Source organism: Perca fluviatilis, chromosome 11 (assembly GCF_010015445.1).
Source record: "Perca fluviatilis chromosome 11, GENO_Pfluv_1.0, whole genome shotgun sequence".
Taxonomy (NCBI): Eukaryota; Metazoa; Chordata; class Actinopteri; order Perciformes; family Percidae; genus Perca; species Perca fluviatilis.
The window spans coordinates 8,903,626-8,925,581 of record NC_053122.1 but is presented as its reverse complement, the minus strand read 5'-3'; the positions used below and the strand labels follow the sequence as shown (position 1 = coordinate 8,925,581).

Here is a 21,956-nt window from a genome sequence, read left to right as displayed (position 1 = left end):
AGGCACCAATGACAACCGTCATTACACAATGACGATAGCGCAGCGACGGCGAGCAGCTTTTTGTTTACATTCAACATGACGGCCACTGAAGCGCAGCGACCCGTTGATGCAACTGAGAGTGGGTCTGGGGTCAACCAGGCTAGTGCTATGGGGGTAATGTTTTTATGAGCGGGTCCTAGTTTTGTTGATCTTGTGCTGGTGCGCACAGGCAATGCAATACAATTCTTGCTATTCCACCAATCAACAGTTAGAAGAAAGAGAAAACAAAAGCAGAAGAATGCAAGCTAGTAAACATTAAACATTGCAGATTTCAATATACATCAAATCAACTTTGTCAATGTTTTATGGGCAATATGCTTTACTTTGTAATTTATTGACATTTGAATCTTGGACTTTGTCTTATAATCATTGTCTTTAATGATGTACATTTTGGGGGGATTCTGTGGTACTTATTAGATACTATTTAGTCTCATCTGCTGCCTGTAGATTTTATTTTTTTATTATTGGTCATGTGGCTCAGTTTTGTTTTTTTAGTTGTTTTTTTTATTTTATATTCCTTAATGTCAGACATCCAATACCAGTGTCCATCCTGATAAAGTTAGTGGACTGTGAAAACACCAGCGATGATGTCCAGGACTTTTTCCTTCTATCTGTGATAAAGGCTGATAAATATACCACAATTTTGTCACTAGACCAAACCAAATTACTTTAAAGCAGCCAACAGACCTAAAAGGTAGATATGCATTTGGTGCTAAACACAAAACAGTGTTTTTACCCATTATGTCCAGGATGTAACAGAAGGATTTTAAAACAACCTGAAATGTGGGGTTTACGTTTTATTAAAGAACCTGAGGATGAAAGACATGGAGAGGGATGGAGAGTATCTATATTCCAGTACTTGCTTGTGGTTACAGGTTTGGGTTAAGTAGCAATAAAATCAATAATTATAAAAACACAATATACATAGATTAACAATAAATTACAATACAAAACAAAATATAACCAAGCATCAACATTTTACTATATGTGCAAATATGCCTATAAGTAACACATGTAGCTAATTGTCAGTGTTCTACAAATACAGTATGTGTGACCCTCCTTTTCAGTTATTGTTTAGTCAATGGCAAAATATACTTTGTAAAAGTGTATACTGCTTTGATTCCCATTTATACATTCACACTGATCTGTTGTCGAGCAGTAAGTGCCATGCTTAAGGGTACATCAACTGTTAACGTAACCAAGCTAGCTAATTTAGGGGAGAAAAAAATAAATAGATTTTACTTGTCAGTAAGTGTACTGATGAAACATGAACTCATATAAATAATGTTGACTTAAGTTGACATAACACAAACATTCACCCTCCCATAGCCCAAAGTCTTGGGAGAACCCAAAAGCATTATGAGCAATGATGTAGTGTCTTAATATTTGGAGAGTAAATGTACGAGATGACATTCATTATGTCAGAACAGGTTCTGCAGAATAACCTCACTGCTCTTCTCTAATCTGCACGCACAAATGAAAGCTGTATCCCAACTGGTTAAATGTCCAAATATGTAGTGAATATTAAATAGAGTTAGTGGATATGATTCAACATGTAGGAAGGCTAAACCTGCATACTATTAATATGTAGTATGAAGAATTTAGATGGCTTCTCGCTATTTAAACAGCCATGAGAGAACTAGATATAGAATATATATATATATATATATATATATATATATATATATATATATATATATATATATATATATATATATATATATATATATGTATTTATTTATTTTTATTTATTCAGCAAGAATGGAACACAAGTTATTCTGGCTGATTAGACCTCAGCTCAGAGCGAAGGTGGGCCAGAGCTTTGATGGGAATTGATTAGGCCACAAATGTTCATCTCCCAATAAGAATGATGAAGGTGTCATTTGTCCTGCCCTAACAGGTGCAACAAAGCTAGCAGGAGACACACAAAGTTCTCAATCAATCAGTCTATATTAGTGCTGTCAGTTAAACGCGTCATTAACGGTGTTAACGCAAACCCATTTTAACGGTGTAAATTTTTTAGCGCGAAATTAACGTTCTTTTTGGCCTAGCAAACTTTGTAGTTTTTTTCACATGCTGTTGCAACAACGAGTAACGTTAGAAAAACTACAACACCACACCGGATCTAGCTAGATCGGAAACAAAACAACCGGCACGCTGCACACATTTGTTTGGGCTTTCGAACCGGCCAAAGAGTACTAGGCTAACGTGACGTTTTGAGTGGATGGCGAAATGGAAATGGATGCCAATGAGATTCTGAATGGAAAGTTTACTTTTAAAAAGTTGCCAAATGGTTCCATTGACAAGACCAAAGTGATCTGTGTGTTTGTCGTGGTGAACTGAGCGATCATCGCAGCACATCCAGTCTGAAATACCACTTGATGGCCGAGCACACAGCTGATGCCAATTCTCCGCCCCCCTCGTCAAAGCCAGGCGACCATAGCACAAAGCAAGCCGATCCACTTTTCCATGTTGATAAGAGCATTAAAATGAGAAAAAAAATAATGGGACAAAAAGAAATCTAGGGACATTTAGAATAGATAAAAATGTGCGATTAATTGCGAGTTAACTATGACATTAATGCGATTAATCGCGATTAAATATTTTAATCGTTTGACAGCACTAGTCTATACACAGCCACACATTCCTGGGAAGAGGTCTAATCAGTCTGATTTACTGAAAGAAAAACCTGTGTGGGTGTTCAGAGCTTTTAAAGCCAGTTCATTTCAGGAAGATTTCACACACTCAGTGACCAGAAAAATAGAGACCGAGTGCTGTGTCGGACCATTTCTGGCCCTGTTGCTAGCTGCTACATGTGCTGGCAGTGACTTCCTGCAGTTAAAGCTGACATGGTGAGTGGATGTCTTCTTTTAATGGACACTGCATTCAGGTTCACCCTATTGTTGTTTAAGGGGACTGATTTGGTATAAGGGGTGTATAGTGACATACTGTATATCTAGCTGAAAGAGAGGGCCCACTTCTTCTGCAGTGACAGGGTTTCTACTTTTCCCTTCGCTGAGTAAATGTAACACTGTTATAGTTGGACATCAGTAACATATACAGCACACTGAGTCGTGGCCACAGAAATGACCAGAGCCATAAGCTGGCACAAGACATCAGCATTTTAAGCTACCACTTAGAGCAAACATTTCTTTGGCCACTTTCACACTGGGTTTGCTTTTTTGAATATTCAGCTTGAATTTGACTGTCCCCCTTTGTCCTAAGCCTGCTGCTCCGACGGGTTTTCCAATCTGTGGTCATGCTTTTCTCACCAAAGAGCAGCTGTGGACCACTGTTGCCTGGAAACAAGGTTGATGCCCGTTTTGACATGCATGGCAGAAATGGAGAATAATGGCAGAGAGAAGTAACCATGACCGAGGGGGAGCCCGACCACCTGTGTGGGCTGCAAAGAAGCGAGAAAACAAGCACCTTTTGTTTTTTTCCACTACACTAAAAATGTCATTAATGATGTCATGAAGACATCCACATGCATGTATTTCCTGCCCGTGGTAACAAAGATGGTTTAAAGGGGAGTCCCCTGATTTTTGCACATCAAACTGTTTCCAGTTGTTGAGAGGAGTACTACTGCAGATGTGAAAGATGTTGTTTAAAGAGCCCTTTGTGTCTTTAGAGTGAGTAAGGGATTTGTGTAACATCTGAATAATGCCAGAGTGATTTCATTGAGTCAGCGTAGGTTGGGCTGAAGACATGTTTGCCAGTGTTAAAGCACCCTAAGTTATAAATATCACTAACAACAATGTGCCCATTTTACAGTGAGATGGACAAGAAAGCTATGTACATTGTAGTGCAGTTAACAAAATGACTGTGTAACTTTTACTCATACTGAAACTGGTGGATGTCAAACTGTTTTTTTTTCCCCCCAGTGGATCTGAAGAGGCAACAAATGTTCATTATTACATAGGAAAACATGCAAAAACGTATCAACTAGGGCTGTCAAAATTAACGCGTTAATATTTGCGTTAATTTTTTAATATTTAACTCGTTAAAAAAAATTAACGAAATTAACGCAGCTGTGTTTGTTTACTTCATGTGGCGGCTGAGAAACGTAATACGTCTCCATAAGAGCAGGCGGCGCTACTCTAGGAGGGATTTACCTGATTAAAGTAGGCCTACGGGCCAGTCAAGAGTTTAAACATGGACCAGTAAGATCCCAAAAGAGAAAAAAGATGATGTGTTAGAATCCAGAAATGAATGAGCACGGGCTATAAACGGGACCGAGTACTAGTTCCGACATGTTGTCTCATCAGGAGAGATGCGCCACCGGTAAGCTGCAGTTTCGCTACATAGAGCTGCGGTTTAAGTTTGATTTGTCTGTTGCTCTACTGCTGTGCTGCCGATATGTACGTGCGCGATTTGTTTGCTTGATAACTGTTACGTTGGTCACGCTGATAAAACCTTATTTGCAGTCTGATGTTTAACGCTGTCGACTCGATAGTATCCGTGACTATATTCCAGTAAATGTTTGAAATTGGTGCGTCTCACTGTCACACAAGCTACTTCCTGGTTGCGGTGCTGGAAGGGAAATGTAGTCAATCGCTTTACATTGGTAATGGATTGCTGTGCACAGCGTCGCTATCTAAAACTACACTCAATGTTTTCACTTTAGGCCAACATACACCTTTGTGGTTTTGGGTTACTGGTTTCATGTGTAACATTGATAGTGATATTGATGTGCATTTCTGTGTTTAGATATATGTGCTTTGCTTAGTCATTCAGATTAAACACTATGTATATTATAATATTTATGATATTAAGTACTGCCTAGATTGTAATTTATATTATATAGATTATAATTTAAATCATTGTAATTTAAATCTTTGATTGTAATTTAAATCTTTGATTGTAATTTAAACAAAAATCTGCTCTCAAGTCGGACAGTTTCTAGCCGTTTCAGCAGCGTTCAGCAGGACTAAATAAGCCAAATTGTTGCTGCTGTTGTTCTGAAAGATATTAAACATTCTGAACTTAGCAGAACCTTTCCTTGTTTGTTTTCTCTTCATATTTGCAAAGTTAAGTGATTTAGCATTTAAATATCCATTACTACAAGCTTCTCAATTTTAAAAACGCGATTAATCGCGATTAACTACAGCAAATTGTGCGATTAATTAGTTAATTTTTTTTAATCGATTGACAGCCCTAGTATCAACATATATTAGAAATGTTAAGCCTGTTCACATTCTTTAAATTATTTGCTGACCCACTGGCAACTCACTATAAGAAGACTGTAGCCAGTGGATAAGGAAGACAACTACTTATCGGTCTAACATAATGGTGAATGAATAAAATGGGTAATGAAAGGTGACTGCATGGAACTGAAGTTTATTTAATAACTAGTTCAATCTGCAGTGGTAGCGTTTCAGTCCTCATTAGTATTTTGTATTTCAGCCTTTTTGATCAATGTCTTATGCTCTTTTAGGCCGCAGGAACTTTCCGCAGGGACCAGGAACCTTCTGAGAAACTCGTTGCGTTTAGCCCGCAGGGACCAGGGATTAAATGAAGTTCCAGGGACATTATTTTACCCCCCAAAAAAGTCCCTGACTGGAGGGTAGTGCTTTCTGAAAGTATAGGAACTTTCGAGGTGGGGTTTGCAGGGATGACCGTCCCTGGTTGGTCAAACACACACACAACGCTGCGGCTTCAACTCACCAACCGCTTCATTAATAAATCAAGGAAGTATTGATTTAGGGCAATTTTAGGATGAGGGCAGAACATTTCTCAGTGAAAATTAAATCTATCTGGACATGCAGGAGGTGGATGGGGGAATGGATCTAAGATGACAGGACGTCCTGTGTGTGTGTGTCTATGAGTACTGGTAGAAGGGTTGCTCATCAGGTCTGAAGCCATAGGCAGTAGCTGGTCGTCCAGGGGATGAGCTGGTCTGGTCAAAGACATCGTTGCCATCTCTGGAAAACAGAGAGATTACTTTCATCACGCAGGAACCCAACCAGAGACTGATCAGACAGCGGAAGAGTTTCTTTGCATTGTGGTGAAACAGCTTGAGGCCTCAGGATGGCCTGAATGAGTCTGCTAGCAGGAGAGGAGGGATAACAATGTATATGTAATTAAATACAAATAAATAAATAAATAGAAGTTAAAACTGGCCAAATTCATGTGACACTTTCTTTAGTTAAAATTACATCTTCCTCTGGTGTCTGGTTGTGTGTGTGTGTGTGTGTGTTTTGTTTTAAAATGTTTGCATTACTAGATAATCAATGTCTGCTATTTACAACTGACAGATAATCTCATTGACCATATTCTCTTCTGAATTGTTTGTTTGTGGGGGAAGAAAATGGCATAGTACTTCCTGCTGTTGTTCCTAATTGCTGGCAGTGTTGGGAAAGTTCACTTTCTACATGAACTAGTTCAAAGGTCAGTTCACAAATTTTAAAATTAACTAGTTCAGTTCATAGTTCATACTTCAACATTTTGAACTAAGTTCACAGTTCCAAAAATGAACCAGTTCATAGTTCTTTTTTTCCATATGTTGCTTCAGTTCAATGTGCCGTTTCAGGTTTGCTGCGGATGTGACTGAAGTGCGGATTTTCTTTTTGAAAGCCAGCGGGCAAAGTTTGCCCAGAAATGTACGATTTTTGCTTTTTGTTTTGATGAGTCATGCGGCGGTGCGACACTGGTGGCTGGTGTTGCCAGACTGGGTGTTTTTTCCACTACATATGAAGGCCTGTTTACGGTGCGTTTTAGCCGTGGTTTTCGCCTAGAAGGCTCTATAGAAATCTGGCACCCTATTGAACGAAGTTAAACTGAGAGAGCGTGCCGTTCACAGACACCAGAATGAACGAGTTCACGGTAACGTTCATCAGGCAGTAATACAGTACGTTCAGTTCACGTTCGCTCAAAAATATGAACGAGTTCAGGCACAACACTGATTGCTGGTACAGTTTAAGCTGGTAACACTGGACAAATTATTTGTTACTTTGATTTTTTTTCTCTCAGCCAAACCAGTTTCGACCAGCTGTATGTTTCTGGCGTTTGTTGACTCACCCTGTATGGAGCAAGTCTCCATTTTGAGGCTGTAGGTCATTGAAGAAATCTGGGCTGACTGAACCGTCTGCAGGAGTTATTCCATCTAAAAGACACATCAGGATAAAATGCACACACACAAGACATAAGCTTCTTCACGAGCTCTTTGGTGTTGCAGATCTGCAGTCTTTTCTAAATGTTACTACAGCAGCTGTAACTGTAAGTAATACAGTAGTTTTCACAACATATATATACATTTACACATCTATGTTTTATGTTTTTGTCTTTGTGAAGCACATTGGTGCAAAACGTGTTTGCTTTTTTAAGTGCTATATCCAGGGCTTGACATTAACTTTTTGTCCTTCGGACAAGTACATTTACATTTCACTTGTCCATGCACAAAAGTCACTTGTCCGGGTAAAGAGTCATCATTTTATAAAAAAAAATTGTTTTGCTAATGCAGAATTCGAACAAACCGTTGAAAGCATCCAAACACTATCAGCATTAATACAATTCAGTTGAAACAGTAGAAACAAAAGTGCCCCAACAATAGATTTCCCATTCAACAAGAAAAAAGGATCTCCAGACTCCAGAATACAAAGTAATATGTTGCACGCCGGTGTGCAGAAGTCAATATATTGAGATTCTAAGTCAGTATTTTAAAGTTTATCATTACTTTCAGATTCCCAGTCAATATTCTAAGTTACTAAGTCAATATATTGAGATACTAAGTCGAAACTTTGAGATGTTGAGTCAATTTATTAAGATTGTAAGTCAATATTTTAAATGTTCTCATTGGTTTGAGATTCTTAGTCAATATTCTGAGTTACTAAATCTGTATATAGAGATACTAAGTCAATATTTTGGGATAAGTCAATATATTGAGATACTAAGTCAATATTTTAAGATAAGTCAATATATTGAGATAGTCAATATATTGAGATTCTAAAGCAATATTTTACATTTTCTCATTACTTTGAGATTCTTAGTTTATATTCTGAGATACTAAGTCAATATTTTTACCAGACGTAGTGGTGACTTAAACTTGAACTTATACTATATCTAAAATAATTTTGTAGACATAACAATGGATTTTGCCACTTAATGTTGGTGTTAACTATTTTTTTTTTATACAATTTCACTAATTTCTACCCAGCAGAGGCTGATTTAGAGATCCTTTAAAAGCTGTAGCTACTTTACAGTTGATTATTACCTGATATTTAATCAGCATGTTATTTATTTATTTGTTTCAAAAAGGAGCACAAAAAAACGACATTATAGAACGGCAAAAACGACCACTGGATTGGAAAAGGGTATTTTACAACAGCTTTGAATGCAGCACGAGTATGGTGAGGCCAATTTCAAGTGAACGCAACATCTGTGTTTTCGACAACAGCAGCTACAACGTCATACGTTCCTCTCCAGTGAAATACAGACAGACACACTTTTACACCGTTTAGCTGTCAGCATTTTAACCGTGTTTACTCCAATGGTTTACTCTAGCTGCTAGTTATCCGTAGGTTAACGTTACTTGCTGCCAAGTGTAATGTTAACTAGCGTGACATGCGGCGATGTTTAGGTTCCCTCGTCCGTTTTCGGAGCATCAGAGAGAAGCGCTGGCATTTCAGTGGCACCGAAATTTGCGTTGCAATTCGGTCCGGTAGATAACGGTCATTAAGGCACCGGTGCCGTATTAGCATCGGGTCTCTCGTTTTCTGTCAACGATGTGGCGAGGAGGTAACGTTAAGGCGGAGTTAGCAAGCTAACATTAGCTAACTAACACCGGCAGGTTCGCCGTGCTTTCATGCTGCATCGCTTACAGAGAACGAGCTGAACAGCGGGCTAGGTCTAACGTTAGCGGCCCGCTGACCACTACCGCTGGGTCCGCTGCCCCGGATTGCGGGGGGAAAAATGTATCGTTTCAAATCGGTAACATAGACGTAATGAGTGGCACATAACGTGAACTTACATGGCATTTTATTTTGTTTGAGTTTTAACTTGTCCAGTGGGACAAGTAAATTTCTCTTCCACTTGCCCTACAAAAAATCCACTTGTCCCGGACAAGCGGACAAGCCTTAATGTCGAGCCCTGCTATATCAATAAAATAAACTTAAACTTAGTTTCCCCCATCACTCAATGAGTACTGCACTGCACTACTGTACATCATCTCAACATTATAGCTTCAATTCAGAGTCAATCCACACCGACACCAACAGCTTCAGTGTTTCTATTACATTAATTAATCAATCAATCAATTAATTAATTAATCAATCAATACATAAACAGACGCTCCTATAGAACTTTGTGCTGCTGACATGTCACGTCTGGTGTGAATTTTCAAATACATCATGCTGAAAAATTAATTTATTAAAACCAGCGCAAAGATCTGTTGGTACCATGACTTTAAATGATCGTGGTAAACTTGATAATTCAGAATACAAGATGAAATGACCAGCATGGTTATTCTACATGGATGGACCAGTGCTTGGCGTGTGTGTGTGTGTGTGTACCTGCGCTATAGAAGAGATCAGTCCTGTCGTTGTCGTTATCGTTATCGTAGAGATATGGTTCAGACTCATCAGCTTGGCGACTCTCGACCATCTCCAGCCACTGGTTGTTATGGAAACGGAACTTCTCTGACTGAATTTTCCTCCCCCACTCTTCATCGTACTCCTGGAAGATGAAGAAAAGTGTAAATAAATTAGAGAACAACCTACAGACAAAGACAGGAAGCAGTGTTTCTAGTTGTTATTAAAAAAAATTAACTCTCTCTGATGTGTAACTTTTGTTACTTAAAGGCACAATGAGTAGTAGGGTTTTCCTAAAAACAATGTATAGACCTGTACAAAAATAATCCCTCTCAATCATCACTTGACCAAAAGTGTGTGGCGGTGTCTGTATGTGCAGAGACCCTTCCCTATGCCTGTATCTTCTCATTTTCTTTTCATTTTGCTGCGTTCAGGACGTTTCTGGACGTTTCTCTGCCCCTCGCCGGCCTCTGCCTCCAGTTGCCACTCCTCAGCCTCTTCTCTTCCAGGGCTCTGTTCGGCCCTGGCTCACTAATCGCTGTCGCCCTAAGCTCGGGAAGCTCCTGTCTGGACACAAATACTATGCCCATTAGTTGGCTAGACTGAAGATCGCTAAACTCGCTGGCTAGTGTCGTTGTGCCGGAAAGGATGGGGCCAACTTTGAATGTTGTGCTTACAAACCACAACAGGCAAATCCTACTCATTCTGCCCTTAAAGTTGCTACCTCGTACCTGCTACCCAGCAGCAATGTGTGTGTGTGTTTCACTTACAGCAATAATATCGAGGGTGTTGTCACACACTTTTCTGATCTCGGCATTCTTGTCATGCATCAGATCTATGAGGTAGGCTGGAGCCTCTACAGAGAAGGTTAAAGAAAGAAATTCTTCCGAGGGTGGTGGTGTATGATTTTACAGCGTGAAACCTGTCTCGCCTCAACTTCAGCAAGATTCTCATCGATTCTGGCGCCCGGATAGCTCAGTTGGTAGAGCGTGCGCCCATATATAGAGGTTTACTCCACGACGCAGCGGGCCCGGGTTCGACTTCGACCTGCGGCCCTTTGCTGCGTGTCATTCCCCTTCTCTCTCCCCTTTCATTTCTTCAGCTGTCCGGTCAATAAAGGCTTAACAATGCCCAAAAAATAACCTTAAAAAAAAAAGAAAAAAGATTCTCATTCAAATTTAAAAAGGGGCTGTACTCGAAATACAGGAAAAAAACAGCGGGCTCCACATGGCTCTCACACACAGTCGTTTTTTTTACGGCCACATGAACTAACATGTACGTGAGGCCAGACTGGCTATCAAAACAAAGAACAGAGAAGCTCAGATTATAAAACACACAGAGGGAGTGTGACGCTATTCTCTGCTGAGGACGCCATCATTCCACTATATCTTACGTAGCAAATATTTGTTTACTGCTATATTCATGTTCTGAATGTCGAGTGCAGTCCCTTTAAGTACGAAGTAGACAGATAGCTCTGTGGGAAGGATACGGGTGTCTTTGATGATGACGTCTCGTGTAGCTTGGTGAAACACCATCTGGTAGAAGACGTAGACGATCTGACACACAAACTCATCATCCTCCTGTTGGGCTACATTCAACAAACAGAAGAACATATGGTAGTATGATATCTCTTAGCAGGTCTGACATTTCATATTGCCTGTGAGCACTATACTACTATACATTTATTTTGGTTTTTAATATATATAGTTATAAATGAGCAGCCTTTTCTATTACCTTAAGGTCATTGGGTTATTGTATTGAGTACATCTGTACCTTAAGACCTTTACACAAGACACACACACACTGACATCTGGAAATTCAAAATATCAAAAAAGGTGTGAAAACCTTTATCACTCACTGTTCATGAGTCTAAAACATGACATCTTGATCTAAACCACAGGTGTGCCTGTGTGTGTGTGTGTGTGTGTGTGTGTGTGTGTGTGTGTGTGTGTGTGTGTGTGTGTGTGTGTGTGTCCGTCCGTGTGTTACCATTCAGTAGCTCGATGAGGGCAGGAATAATGCCAGATTTAGCCAACATGGCGGCACAGGCGTCATCCATGGAAACTGTTCCAATCATTATCACCACCTCCAGGATGAGGTCATCCTCTGCTGAGCCTGAGACACACAAACCATGAAAGAAATGAACCTCACAAGGTGAAACATTATTAAATGTGTGATCAAAACTGTTGTAGTAGAAAATTCGCTGCAGTGAAAAACAGCATCCCAAGTGATGAATGGAGGCTTTAAAAAGAACACACAGAGCAGGAGAACTGAACACACTGAACAAAATCTAGTAGTTTTGGTGGCCATTTACTAGAGCCTGACTGATGTTGGATTTTTAAGGTTGAAACTGATATTTGAGGTTAATAAAAACCCAATAATGAAATGTCAGAGGATATATGTTTATACACACACTTTAATATGAGTTATAATGATACGAGTATTTGGAATCCTTAAGAGTTGTGAGAATGAGAGTGAGATATTTCTGAGGTAGGATATACACTATAATATTAAACTTATTAAACAGATTATAGCAATATGATAACAGTACATTCAGAATTTAACTTTTTTTTAAATAACTATGAATACAAACAAATAAAACAAACTTGAAAGAAATTGTAATTATATAAGTACACTAAAGCCAATTAAAGATACATCGCTGCCATTTGTTGTTGTTGTTCTTTGCATACAGTATATGCTACATACATGTATATGCCATTGCAAACATATCTTTACTAAATGTGTGGCTATACCATAGATAAAGTATATAAGATATAAAGATGGATGACGGGTCTCCACTTCCTCCCATTGTACAACAGTGAAGCCAAAATATTCTGGATACGGGCGCTGCCATCTTGTAATTTTTGAGCCAAAGTCTGCAGTAGTGATCGAACGGTGGAGCCGACCAATCACAAGTCAATCACAGCTGTCAATCATGACGTTTCATTCCGTTTTAATTAAATCAAATAAAAAAAAAACGTATATAACTATACCAGTTGGGCTATAAAACTGGTACACATTATAATTAAGCGATATTCTGAAGTTCATACATTTGCCTTATGTGTATTCTCTAAATTAATCAGTACCTGGTTTAAGTCTGTCTTTTAGGTAGGGTACCAGGTTGTACTCCTTCAGCACCAACTCCCAGTCCAGGTCAGGGATGGTGAGGTTGGCCAGCGTGCCCAGACACTCCAGAACCCACTCCTCCTCTTCCTCTGCACGGATCTCTGCTGCCAGGTCACCGACGTAGTCCTGACAGAGACAGAAGAAATCATTCACATAATTTAAATTAGCTCTTCGCTAGCAAGCGGTACTTGGTTATGCTTTGTTGAATCTGCCAGTTTGTGCACCTGATTTTGTTTTGTTCTATTCACAAAGAAACAATTTTTTTACGAAAAACACCTGGTTTTATGTTTTTTGGGAGCGTTTTTTTTATTGTGTGTTAATAACTCACTATGAACACTGATTTGGTTGGTCCGTCATGTTGTGAGATGTTTCTGATCATCTTCATCAGAAGGCAGTCTTTCATCTTCAGAGCTCTCTTCATGAGCATCTTCAACCCGTTTCCTACAGACAGAGAGACACAAAGAGACTCTTGCACGGTGAAACAGAAGTATTGTTTTTCCAATAATCACAGATCACTAAAATAGGGTTGCATACAGAACTCAAGACTCAACTCAATAGTACAACACCACGGCTGACAGACAATGGAAGATCTACTTGTGGAAAAAGTGTCAGTAGTCTGGAGGAATTTATAGAGTCAGTGAGCCATTATCTGGACATACATAAAATGCAACTCAGATAAATTTACCTTCACACATGAGTTGTGCATTCCTCTTGTTTGCAGCCAGGTTGATGCAGATGGAGATGAGCTCAGCTTCGGTTTCCTCCTCACCGTGCTCATACAGCATTTGCATTAGCTAGACAGACACAAAGAGACATACAACTTGTGTTGTCAATGTTGAACAATGTTGAATTATATTCCTCAAATTTCTTTAGAGTGATTTTCAGTGGACGTTATCGTACCTGAGGTATGCAGTCAGTGTAAACAAACATGCCCTTAAAGCGGTCGTCGATGCTGATGTGATACAGGATACGCATGGCTACCTGACGGTTGTTCTCATCACCTGCAGGACGACAAACATCAGATCAAGATATTTAGACTCCTCAAATACTGACCACAAATGGCAATTGGAATTGAAAAATAAATCACTACCATCTAACAATATTATGGGAATCAACACCTCGCTAGCATGCAGATGTTAAGCAGTATAATGTTTACACCATGTTCACCATCTTACAGGTCTTTTAACTATCTTTTTTTTTAAGATTATTTTTTGGGGCATTTTCGGCCTTTATTTTTGACAGGACAGATGAAGACATGAAAGGGGGGAATGACATGCAGCAAAGGGCCGCAGGTCGGAGTCAAACCCGGCCCGCTGCGACGAGGAGTAAACCTCTATATATGGGCGCCTGCTCCACCAACTGAGCTATCTGGGCGCCCCACATCTTTTAACTATCTTGCGAGTATTGGACACGTGGCTGGCAAATGTTGATCTGATAATGCCACCTAATCAAAATTCAATTAATTAAAACAATTAAGCCGGTGGGAACTTGAATGTCTGCACCAAATTAACTGGCAACTAACCATCTATCTATCTAACAGTTGTTACTCAAAATCCCAAAAGTCATCCTCATGGGGGCGCTGGAGGAAAGGTCAGAGGATCTCCAAAGTCAGTAGTATTCATCCTCTGAGCACCACGGACATACAGTATGTAGGGCTGGGCGATATATCGATATTATATCGATATCGTGATATGAGACTAGATATCGTCTTAGATTTTGGAAATCGTAATATCGTAATATGGCTTAAGTGTTGTCTTTTCCTGGTTTTAAAGGCTGCATTACAGTAAAGTGATGTCATTTTCTGAACTTACCAGACTGTTCTAGCTCTTCTATTATTTTTACCTTTACCCACTTAGTCATTATATCTACATTACTGAACATTATTTATCTTAAATCTCATTGTGAAGATATTTTGTTAAAGCACCAATTGTCAACCCTATAATATCGCTACAATATCGACATTGAGGTATTAGGACAAGAATATCGCCATATCTGATTTTCTCCATATCGCCCAGCCCTAACAGTATGTACCACATTTCACAGCAAAATAATCAGGATTCATCCTCTGGGGACCATGAATGTCTGTACAAAAATGTCATGGCCATCCTTGAAGTAGTTTAAAAGATATTTCGGTCTGGACCAAAACGGTGTACAGACTGACCGGCACTTCTATTCATAGAGCAGCAAGCTTGGCTCTAAACTCAACATTATGGTCTCCGTAGAGGTAGTTATAAATCACATGGCTATGGTACTGTGGATAAAGCACAATGTACTGTACATGCAATATAGACAGGATATATTATATGCCACTATGTTAGTGTGCACTGTTACCCAGCAAGGCAGTCAATTTAGGTAACAGTCCAACTTCCACCATCTTGGCTCGGAGTCCAGAGTCAAAGGAGAGGTTGAGCAGCAGACGCAGAGTCAGGTTCAGCAGGTCTTCGTGGTCACAGGGAACAAGACGCGCCAATCGTTCCACAGTATCCACCTCAGCCTGCGAATCACAAACAAAGGTTTTAATGAACTGCAGTTTTTGGCACTTCGCGTTGGCTTCATTTTTCAGCTCCGGAGGTTGCCGCTTGACACACATACATAAAATGATATTTTAGGTTCTTCCTCTGTCCCTGCTCGCACCATTCGTCTAACAGGGTACTTTCTTACAGTAAGTACATCTCTCACTCGCCATGTCATTCTTTTTTTTTAAAGATTATTTTTTGGGCTTTTCCACCTTTAATTTTTGATAGGACAGCTAGGTGAGAAAGGGGGAAAGACATGCAGGAAGTCGTCACAGATCGGATTCGAACCCTGGACCTCTGCGTCAAGGTATAAACCTCGCAGTACATGTGCGCCTGCTCTACCATTGATCCAAACCGGCCACTCACCATGTCATTCTTGTTCTCCAGGAAGATGGACAGTTTTTTGAGGAATGAAACCACCAGGACCAGCAGCTCCTCGTCATCCCGTTCAAGAACTTTGACGAGCAGCCCGACAATGTTTTTATTCCTCATCTTCAGCTCCGTCCTAGTGTCCTCAGCAAGGTTCAACAGGAGGTAAAGAGACACTGAGAGACAGTTAAAGGGATAGAAAGACAGGAAGATATAAGAAACAGGAGAGATAATATAAGCAACTTCTCATTTCTGGTAGCATTCTTTGGTTACAATTAAAAAGAATACAAAGCCAAGAAATATTCAATTATACTTTTCATTCAAAAAAGAGAAAGAGAAACATTACTAATGCTGCTTTCACACTGGTGGAGATAATGTGGTTATGATTAAGCACTACTCTACAAAAAGGTGTAAATATGGGTGAGAAAGTCATAATGTATTACTACTGAAATACAAGTTGCTGGGATGTGACAAGGAATGCACTTTTTCTAATTTTAATTTTGCATCAACACTGCATTTACATCACAGAAAACAAAAATAGCAGCTCTGGTGTTATCGCTACTTATGACAAAAAAAATTAAAAAAATTTAAAAAAAAAGTGATTTGAGAGTTGAAAGGCCAGTCCACCTCTGAGCAGCTGTTCCTGTTTGGACAGAAGGCCATGGTATTTTCTCACAGCTTTGTCCTGGTCTCTTCTTAGGGAGCCATTCTCTGGTGCCGACTCACGTACACAAATTGAGTGTTAAGGAACACAAAGTAAGTCCGGTAAACTATACAGGAGGAGGGTAGACAGCTAATAACGGTCAGCCCAAATGTTATAAGCAAATGACAGCAGATAAAAGGATATAAGCCTTGTTTTTCTTGCGTAGCTCCTCACGCCACACATCATGTCTCTTCAGCTCATGCTCCACCACGCTCATACACAACGCACCTATTTTATAATGACTCACCACTCCGTGAAACTGGGCGAAACTGGAGGAGAGGAGAAGAGACGCACTACGTAAAAAGGATGGAGTAGAACAGTAGGACATGCTTAAGGAATGTGTGTGTGCCACTGTGCCAGTGTGTGTGGGTGTGTGTGTGTTACCTGGAGAAGCAGAAGAAGATGTAAATGATGATGGTAGCAAGCTCGACACTCTGTTTCCAGTCCTCCCTCAATACTCTGGCCAGAGCACCTAAGGCTGCCTCTACACAGACACACACACACACACACACAGACACACACAGACACGCACGGAGAGAAGACATCACAAACACTCCCTTTGATTGGCTTAATCAGGGCAAAATGTATCATATCTTTAGCTATTAAGTAAAATAATCATGTAAATGTAGGTATGAGCTACTTTGCTAAACATTGGTATAAGCAGAATTAAACTATACCATTGTGTAGCAGCTCCTCCAGGTTATCAGGGTTGCGGGCGAGCTGCAGAATGAGAGCAGAGCCTCTGATCTTCTCTGGGATGCCTTCATAGAGCAGCTCAATATACTCATCCACTCTGGTTATACTGGCTTCCTCATTTAACTACACAGGCAAAAAAAATAAAAAATAACACAGACACACACTGCTATTTACTAATCACAAGACATGAAACTATTTCAGTTAGCAATAAACATGAGATTTGAAGCTTTTAGGTTTAAGTCTTTCACCAGCCATATTGTTAATTAGATTAAATAGACATAAATACATGAAAAGTCATAGATAATTGCATGATAGAGAGGCCTTAAATTTGGTGTTGGTCTCAGGTTAGAGAGCTGAAGAACAGTCATGAAAAATACAGAGCACAATTTGGAGAATGCTGTCTGAGAACTGAGATCAAACTGAAATGGCTGTGAGGGAACAAGATACACGAACAAACAGAAGGAAGAGTCAGTCAGTGGTTTATAAGTTGCTACCTCCATTCCTTCAAAGGGAGTCAGGTCCCTAGGTTTCGCAGTTCTTTTCTCTTTCTTCTCCACTGGTGACACAAAAACACAAACAGCCAACGTTAAAAACACTACAGTATGTCCTTCAAAATGTGAAAGTCTGCTTAAAAGGTCCAATGTGTGGGAATTTCTTCCACCTAGCGTTGAGATCATATATCGCAATCAACTCTCTCACGCCACGCAGTTCAACGTACGTATTACAGCCGCGATAGCCTTCATGCTTTTTTCTGATGATGCCGGTCTCTTGCTCTTTTCAATCTCCTTTTTCTTTTATTTGGGTGAAGAAGAAGACTCCTGTTCCTGAAATTTGGATTTTGAATACGTGTGGTCCTTCATGTTTCCTTCTTTATTAGCAGCACCTGTGAGTTTATCGGGTGACGGCGAAAACGCGAAAGGCGGAGCAGTATGTCCTGTATGTCCCTTACCTGCTAACGTATTTCAGGATGGCGCATGAATATGGAGCGTCTACCCCAGCTCATGCAAACGCAAATGTAAAATTTCAAGCCAATAGGAATACTTGGAATTGACGGTGGTGGTAAATATTCATGAAAAGGACAAGTTTGTGAACTGGCAACACAAATTTTGGGAATGAACAACTAAAAACGTTACACACTGGACCTTTAATTCTTTGGACGGTTTATAATTTTATTATATACTGTATATCTACGCATGAATCTTCTCATCATGTATTCAACCCTATGTAACAGGATCTACATGCCTAATCAATGTACCGGTAAACACAGATTTAACACTCCTCAGCTCTGCCATCCCGCTGTGTCTTTACATGTTTAATGTTTCTGAAATGTCTGCAGCCTGCTGAATCTCTCAAAATTAGCTTTACATTGGAATGTCTGTGTTGACCAATGTTTATTTACAATGTTTTGTAGACCATTAAAAAATAGCACTCAATGAGGCATCAGCTAATAGGAATTCCAATGCAGATAAAAAAGGTTTATTAAGCCTACAAGTAAAGCTTTATGTGTACAAGATTGACAGTCTGGCCTAAGTATAGTGCCAGACTAGATGCGTGAAATAAATGGAAGTTGGTGATTACATTTTGATGGTGAAAATTAGGATGAAAACAACAGCAAGGGTGTAAAAACAATGACATGACTGACTTTTGCCCTCCACGGGGGATGATTTCCTGTTCTGCAAGTAGTAGAGGAGCTGCTCCACCTGGGGCAAACGGGAAGAAGGGATGAGTTTACACTCCTCCACCACTTTCCTGGCCAAAGCTCCCACATCTGTACTAGGAGAAAGACTTTTCACTCGGATACTGGAGGGAGAAAGAGAGGACAAAGAGAAGGGTGACTGACAGAGGCTGGTTGACTTCATCCATTTTCACAGATTTAAAAACGGGTTTATAAGAATGCAGGCTTGAGTAAATGAATTTTTAACTTAACTTGCATACGTGCAACATAATTTAAGACCATTGCAAAGACTGAAAAACAGCTGAAAAACTAGCATGTTCAGTGTTTCCTCTATGTTGATTTGACCGTGGCGGCCCCCCACGGCAACATTTCTGCCCCCCACGGTATCAGAAATAGGGCTGCATTGTTAGAGTGCATGTCGGAGAATGTTTGTATTTTAGGTGCATTATTTACATGCTGAAGTAGTTCCAATGCATTAAGATAATGTAATTAATAGTGGGTTTATTGTCATTTGCTACAGAATGCTCAGCCTATATGTCAAGATCAAAGTTGGCCTATATAGTAACTCAAAAAATACAGTTCAGACCTGCCCCCACTGCTAAAAAAAAAAAAATCCTAAAGGAAACACTGCATGTTACTGATTAAACACATCTGAAATCAGTTTTAAGGTTTCTGGTTTTTCAAATGCAAATTGTACTATTACTTTGTTCAGTGTTTATCTAAGGATGGGCATGCGGTGTAATGAAACTCGTAAATACTCAGTGAAAAACAAGACCTCTTCCAACAGAATTTCAGGCTTTCTTAGAGATTTGAAGAACCAGCTGATGCCATAATTGTGAAGTCAGTTTGCATAACACTGGTCCATACCATTTTAGCATACCAAACAAATGATAATAGGGCTAGCTTACTCCTATCCAGATGGGTAAAAGTAACACAATGGTCATTTCAAGGAACAGCCTAAATAAACTTAATCTAATTCTATACAAATAAATGAGAAGAGGTAGAGAACAATTGAAATCTGGAGGGGATGGTTAGAAGGTAAACAATACCAAGATAAAAATGAACTGTAAAAGGTCATCATTTCATTTCAATTTAAGTAGAGAAAGAAGACGCAATGGAAAAATAGCCAGAGAGGCAATGGGAAAGAATAAGAGTCCACTCACATTTTTTGTCCCTCCTTTCGTTCGCCCAGCACATGACCTCCACCCTCTCCCAGTATAGACGCTTCCACCTCATAGTGGACCACAAGGGCCTTCTCTGTGGGATGGACATCTAAACTGCCAGCAGTCACTTTGCTTTGGGTGAGAATGAACAGACAGTTAAGAAAACAATAACTCAGACATCTTTGTTCCACAACACTGTTAAAGTCCAGTGAATATTTCTAAATACATATTAAATGACCCTTGCATTTAAGTTTCGAATCAATGTATTCCACAATAAATGAGTAAGGTAAAGTCAATGTCTCTCTCAAGAACATTACCTACTTCAGCCATCAAATTTCTCTCCATTTCCACATTTCAAACATATCACAGCTGATACGTTTATATCAAAGTACCGGTTTCACTGAATTTTGATTACTTATGTAGCAAATAAGAATAAAGATACCCAAGAGAAATTGATATACCGGTATATAAAGTTACTGTTTGGTTGATGACAGTAACATTACAACACGTTGACTTGTCGTTAACATTTAACCATCCACCCAAACAATAACGTTATAAGGAGACACGCCCAGACAGCGACATACAGCGATGGGTTAACGGGCTAACGCGTTTCCATAAAGGGCTAGAAAGATTAGCTAAACTCACAGTGTCAACTAACACGGTAAACCAATTCAACATTAGACAGCTGATTTGCTAGTCAGTGTCTCGGTCATCGTTTCACAATAGCGTCTAGCTATGTTAGCATAGACATCCCAGCACCCTTTATTTATTGAGGGAATGCAATGCCAAACCCCGTTTAACATTATGTCGATCGAATGGAAATGTGTTTACCAGCGAAACTATAGGTATTTTGAAAAAAAATGAAATACATGTTCATTTGTCATGTTCTTGTGGTGGATTCGGCACTGTGGGAATTCACCACTCTATACAGGCTGGCTCCTTGTACTGATTTACACAGATAAGCTAGCTACTTGATTACTATGAGTTAGCGCTATCTCCCACGAAGTGAGCCCGGTTGTAAAATGCGAGATTTAACAACAGTTCTTGTTTTATCTGTGGATTACACATATGCCGAATTTATTGGTGGGTCATAATGGTTTACAAAAATGTATAAGACATCTTACACTTGGTAGTCGCTTCGACAGGTGAGCAAGAAAACATGAAATTGCCCGACGTTTGACCAGTATTGGTGTGAGCTCTCCATGCCACACGCATCAAGGCTAACAAGATACAGTGGGTTTTCAATAACATCTGACATAAGTTAGGTGCTTGTTAAACGTCTATAGTTACTACTGACGCAGTATGCTCTCATTTGTAATTATATTAACGTAAAAGAGGCATTGTAGTAAGGTTACGTTAGCTAGCTAACATTGCTTTTCCCCAAAAAACAATATTTAACGTTAAAATCGTGTTAGCTTTCTAACGTCTTACCGTTTAAGGTAGCGCGCGTCATCCTGCATCTTCTTCAGATTTAATGTTTCAGATTTAAAATTAACTCAATAGCTCGATTACATTTAATTGATCCCCAAAATCACGACCATATAAATCCTTTTGCTGATGGCTAGCACCACTGTCAAACGGCAGAGTGGACTACAAACATGGGGTTCTTTTTCCTATAGGTTGTGATTTATTTTTTCCTAAGTCGAGACTCTCAGGCAGCATTTATTATTGAGCTGTGTACAAATACTGCCTCAGTTAAAAAGATTGGCATTAGATAGAACCCAAAATCTTGACCATGGTTTACCCATAGGGTTTACCATAACACTTGATCATCTACAAATTCAACACCATTTGGAGGTTCAGAGGCAGCAGTTGCCTGAAAGGCTAAACTCGGGGGGAATTTGCTCCTAAATGGTGAGAACGTACGCAATAAAATAAACTGGTACCAAAGATATTCTAGCTATACCAAACTAAACCGTATCTGCTAGTACTAATGAATGGGGAAAAAAAATCTATATTTATCTTTACTATTATGATCGTCCAAATGACGTTTTCTGTTTTCATTAACTCATTCCACATGCACAATCAGTAATGGACCTGTTTTATTGCCCTAGGATAGAATTTAGAGGGCTTTTATTATTTATAATACAAAAAAGAGGACTTGTCTTGGAAATTGGCTTTGGCTATAAATACTGCTATTGT

The 21,956-nt window shown here is 39.5% G+C and overlaps 1 protein-coding gene across 4 annotated transcripts in view; it reads right to left on the bottom strand.

The window, feature by feature from the left end:
- Nucleotides 1-5,116: 5,116 nt before the first annotated feature.
- The window catches only part of LOC120568389 (kinesin-associated protein 3-like), a 49,725-nt gene continuing 32,885 nt past the window's right edge, over nucleotides 5,117-21,956 (bottom strand). For 2 of the 4 annotated variants that reach the window (XM_039815901.1, XM_039815900.1), the window contains exons 3-21: nucleotides 19,815-19,946; nucleotides 18,619-18,776; nucleotides 17,471-17,532; nucleotides 16,958-17,099; nucleotides 16,665-16,764; nucleotides 16,425-16,549; nucleotides 16,205-16,303; nucleotides 15,575-15,753; nucleotides 15,024-15,186; nucleotides 13,593-13,693; nucleotides 13,378-13,486; nucleotides 13,021-13,133; nucleotides 12,653-12,818; nucleotides 11,556-11,681; nucleotides 11,056-11,154; nucleotides 10,337-10,422; nucleotides 9,549-9,711; nucleotides 7,060-7,144; nucleotides 5,117-5,963 (exon numbers count right to left, since the gene is read on the bottom strand). In XM_039815901.1, coding sequence (XP_039671835.1) covers nucleotides 5,861-5,963; nucleotides 7,060-7,144; nucleotides 9,549-9,711; nucleotides 10,337-10,422; nucleotides 11,056-11,154; nucleotides 11,556-11,681; nucleotides 12,653-12,818; nucleotides 13,021-13,133; nucleotides 13,378-13,486; nucleotides 13,593-13,693; nucleotides 15,024-15,186; nucleotides 15,575-15,753; nucleotides 16,205-16,303; nucleotides 16,425-16,549; nucleotides 16,665-16,764; nucleotides 16,958-17,099; nucleotides 17,471-17,532; nucleotides 18,619-18,776; nucleotides 19,815-19,946 — 2,311 coding nt within the window. In that variant the 3' untranslated portion in view covers nucleotides 5,117-5,860. The other 2 variants (XM_039815902.1, XM_039815903.1) reach the window with 2 other exon arrangements.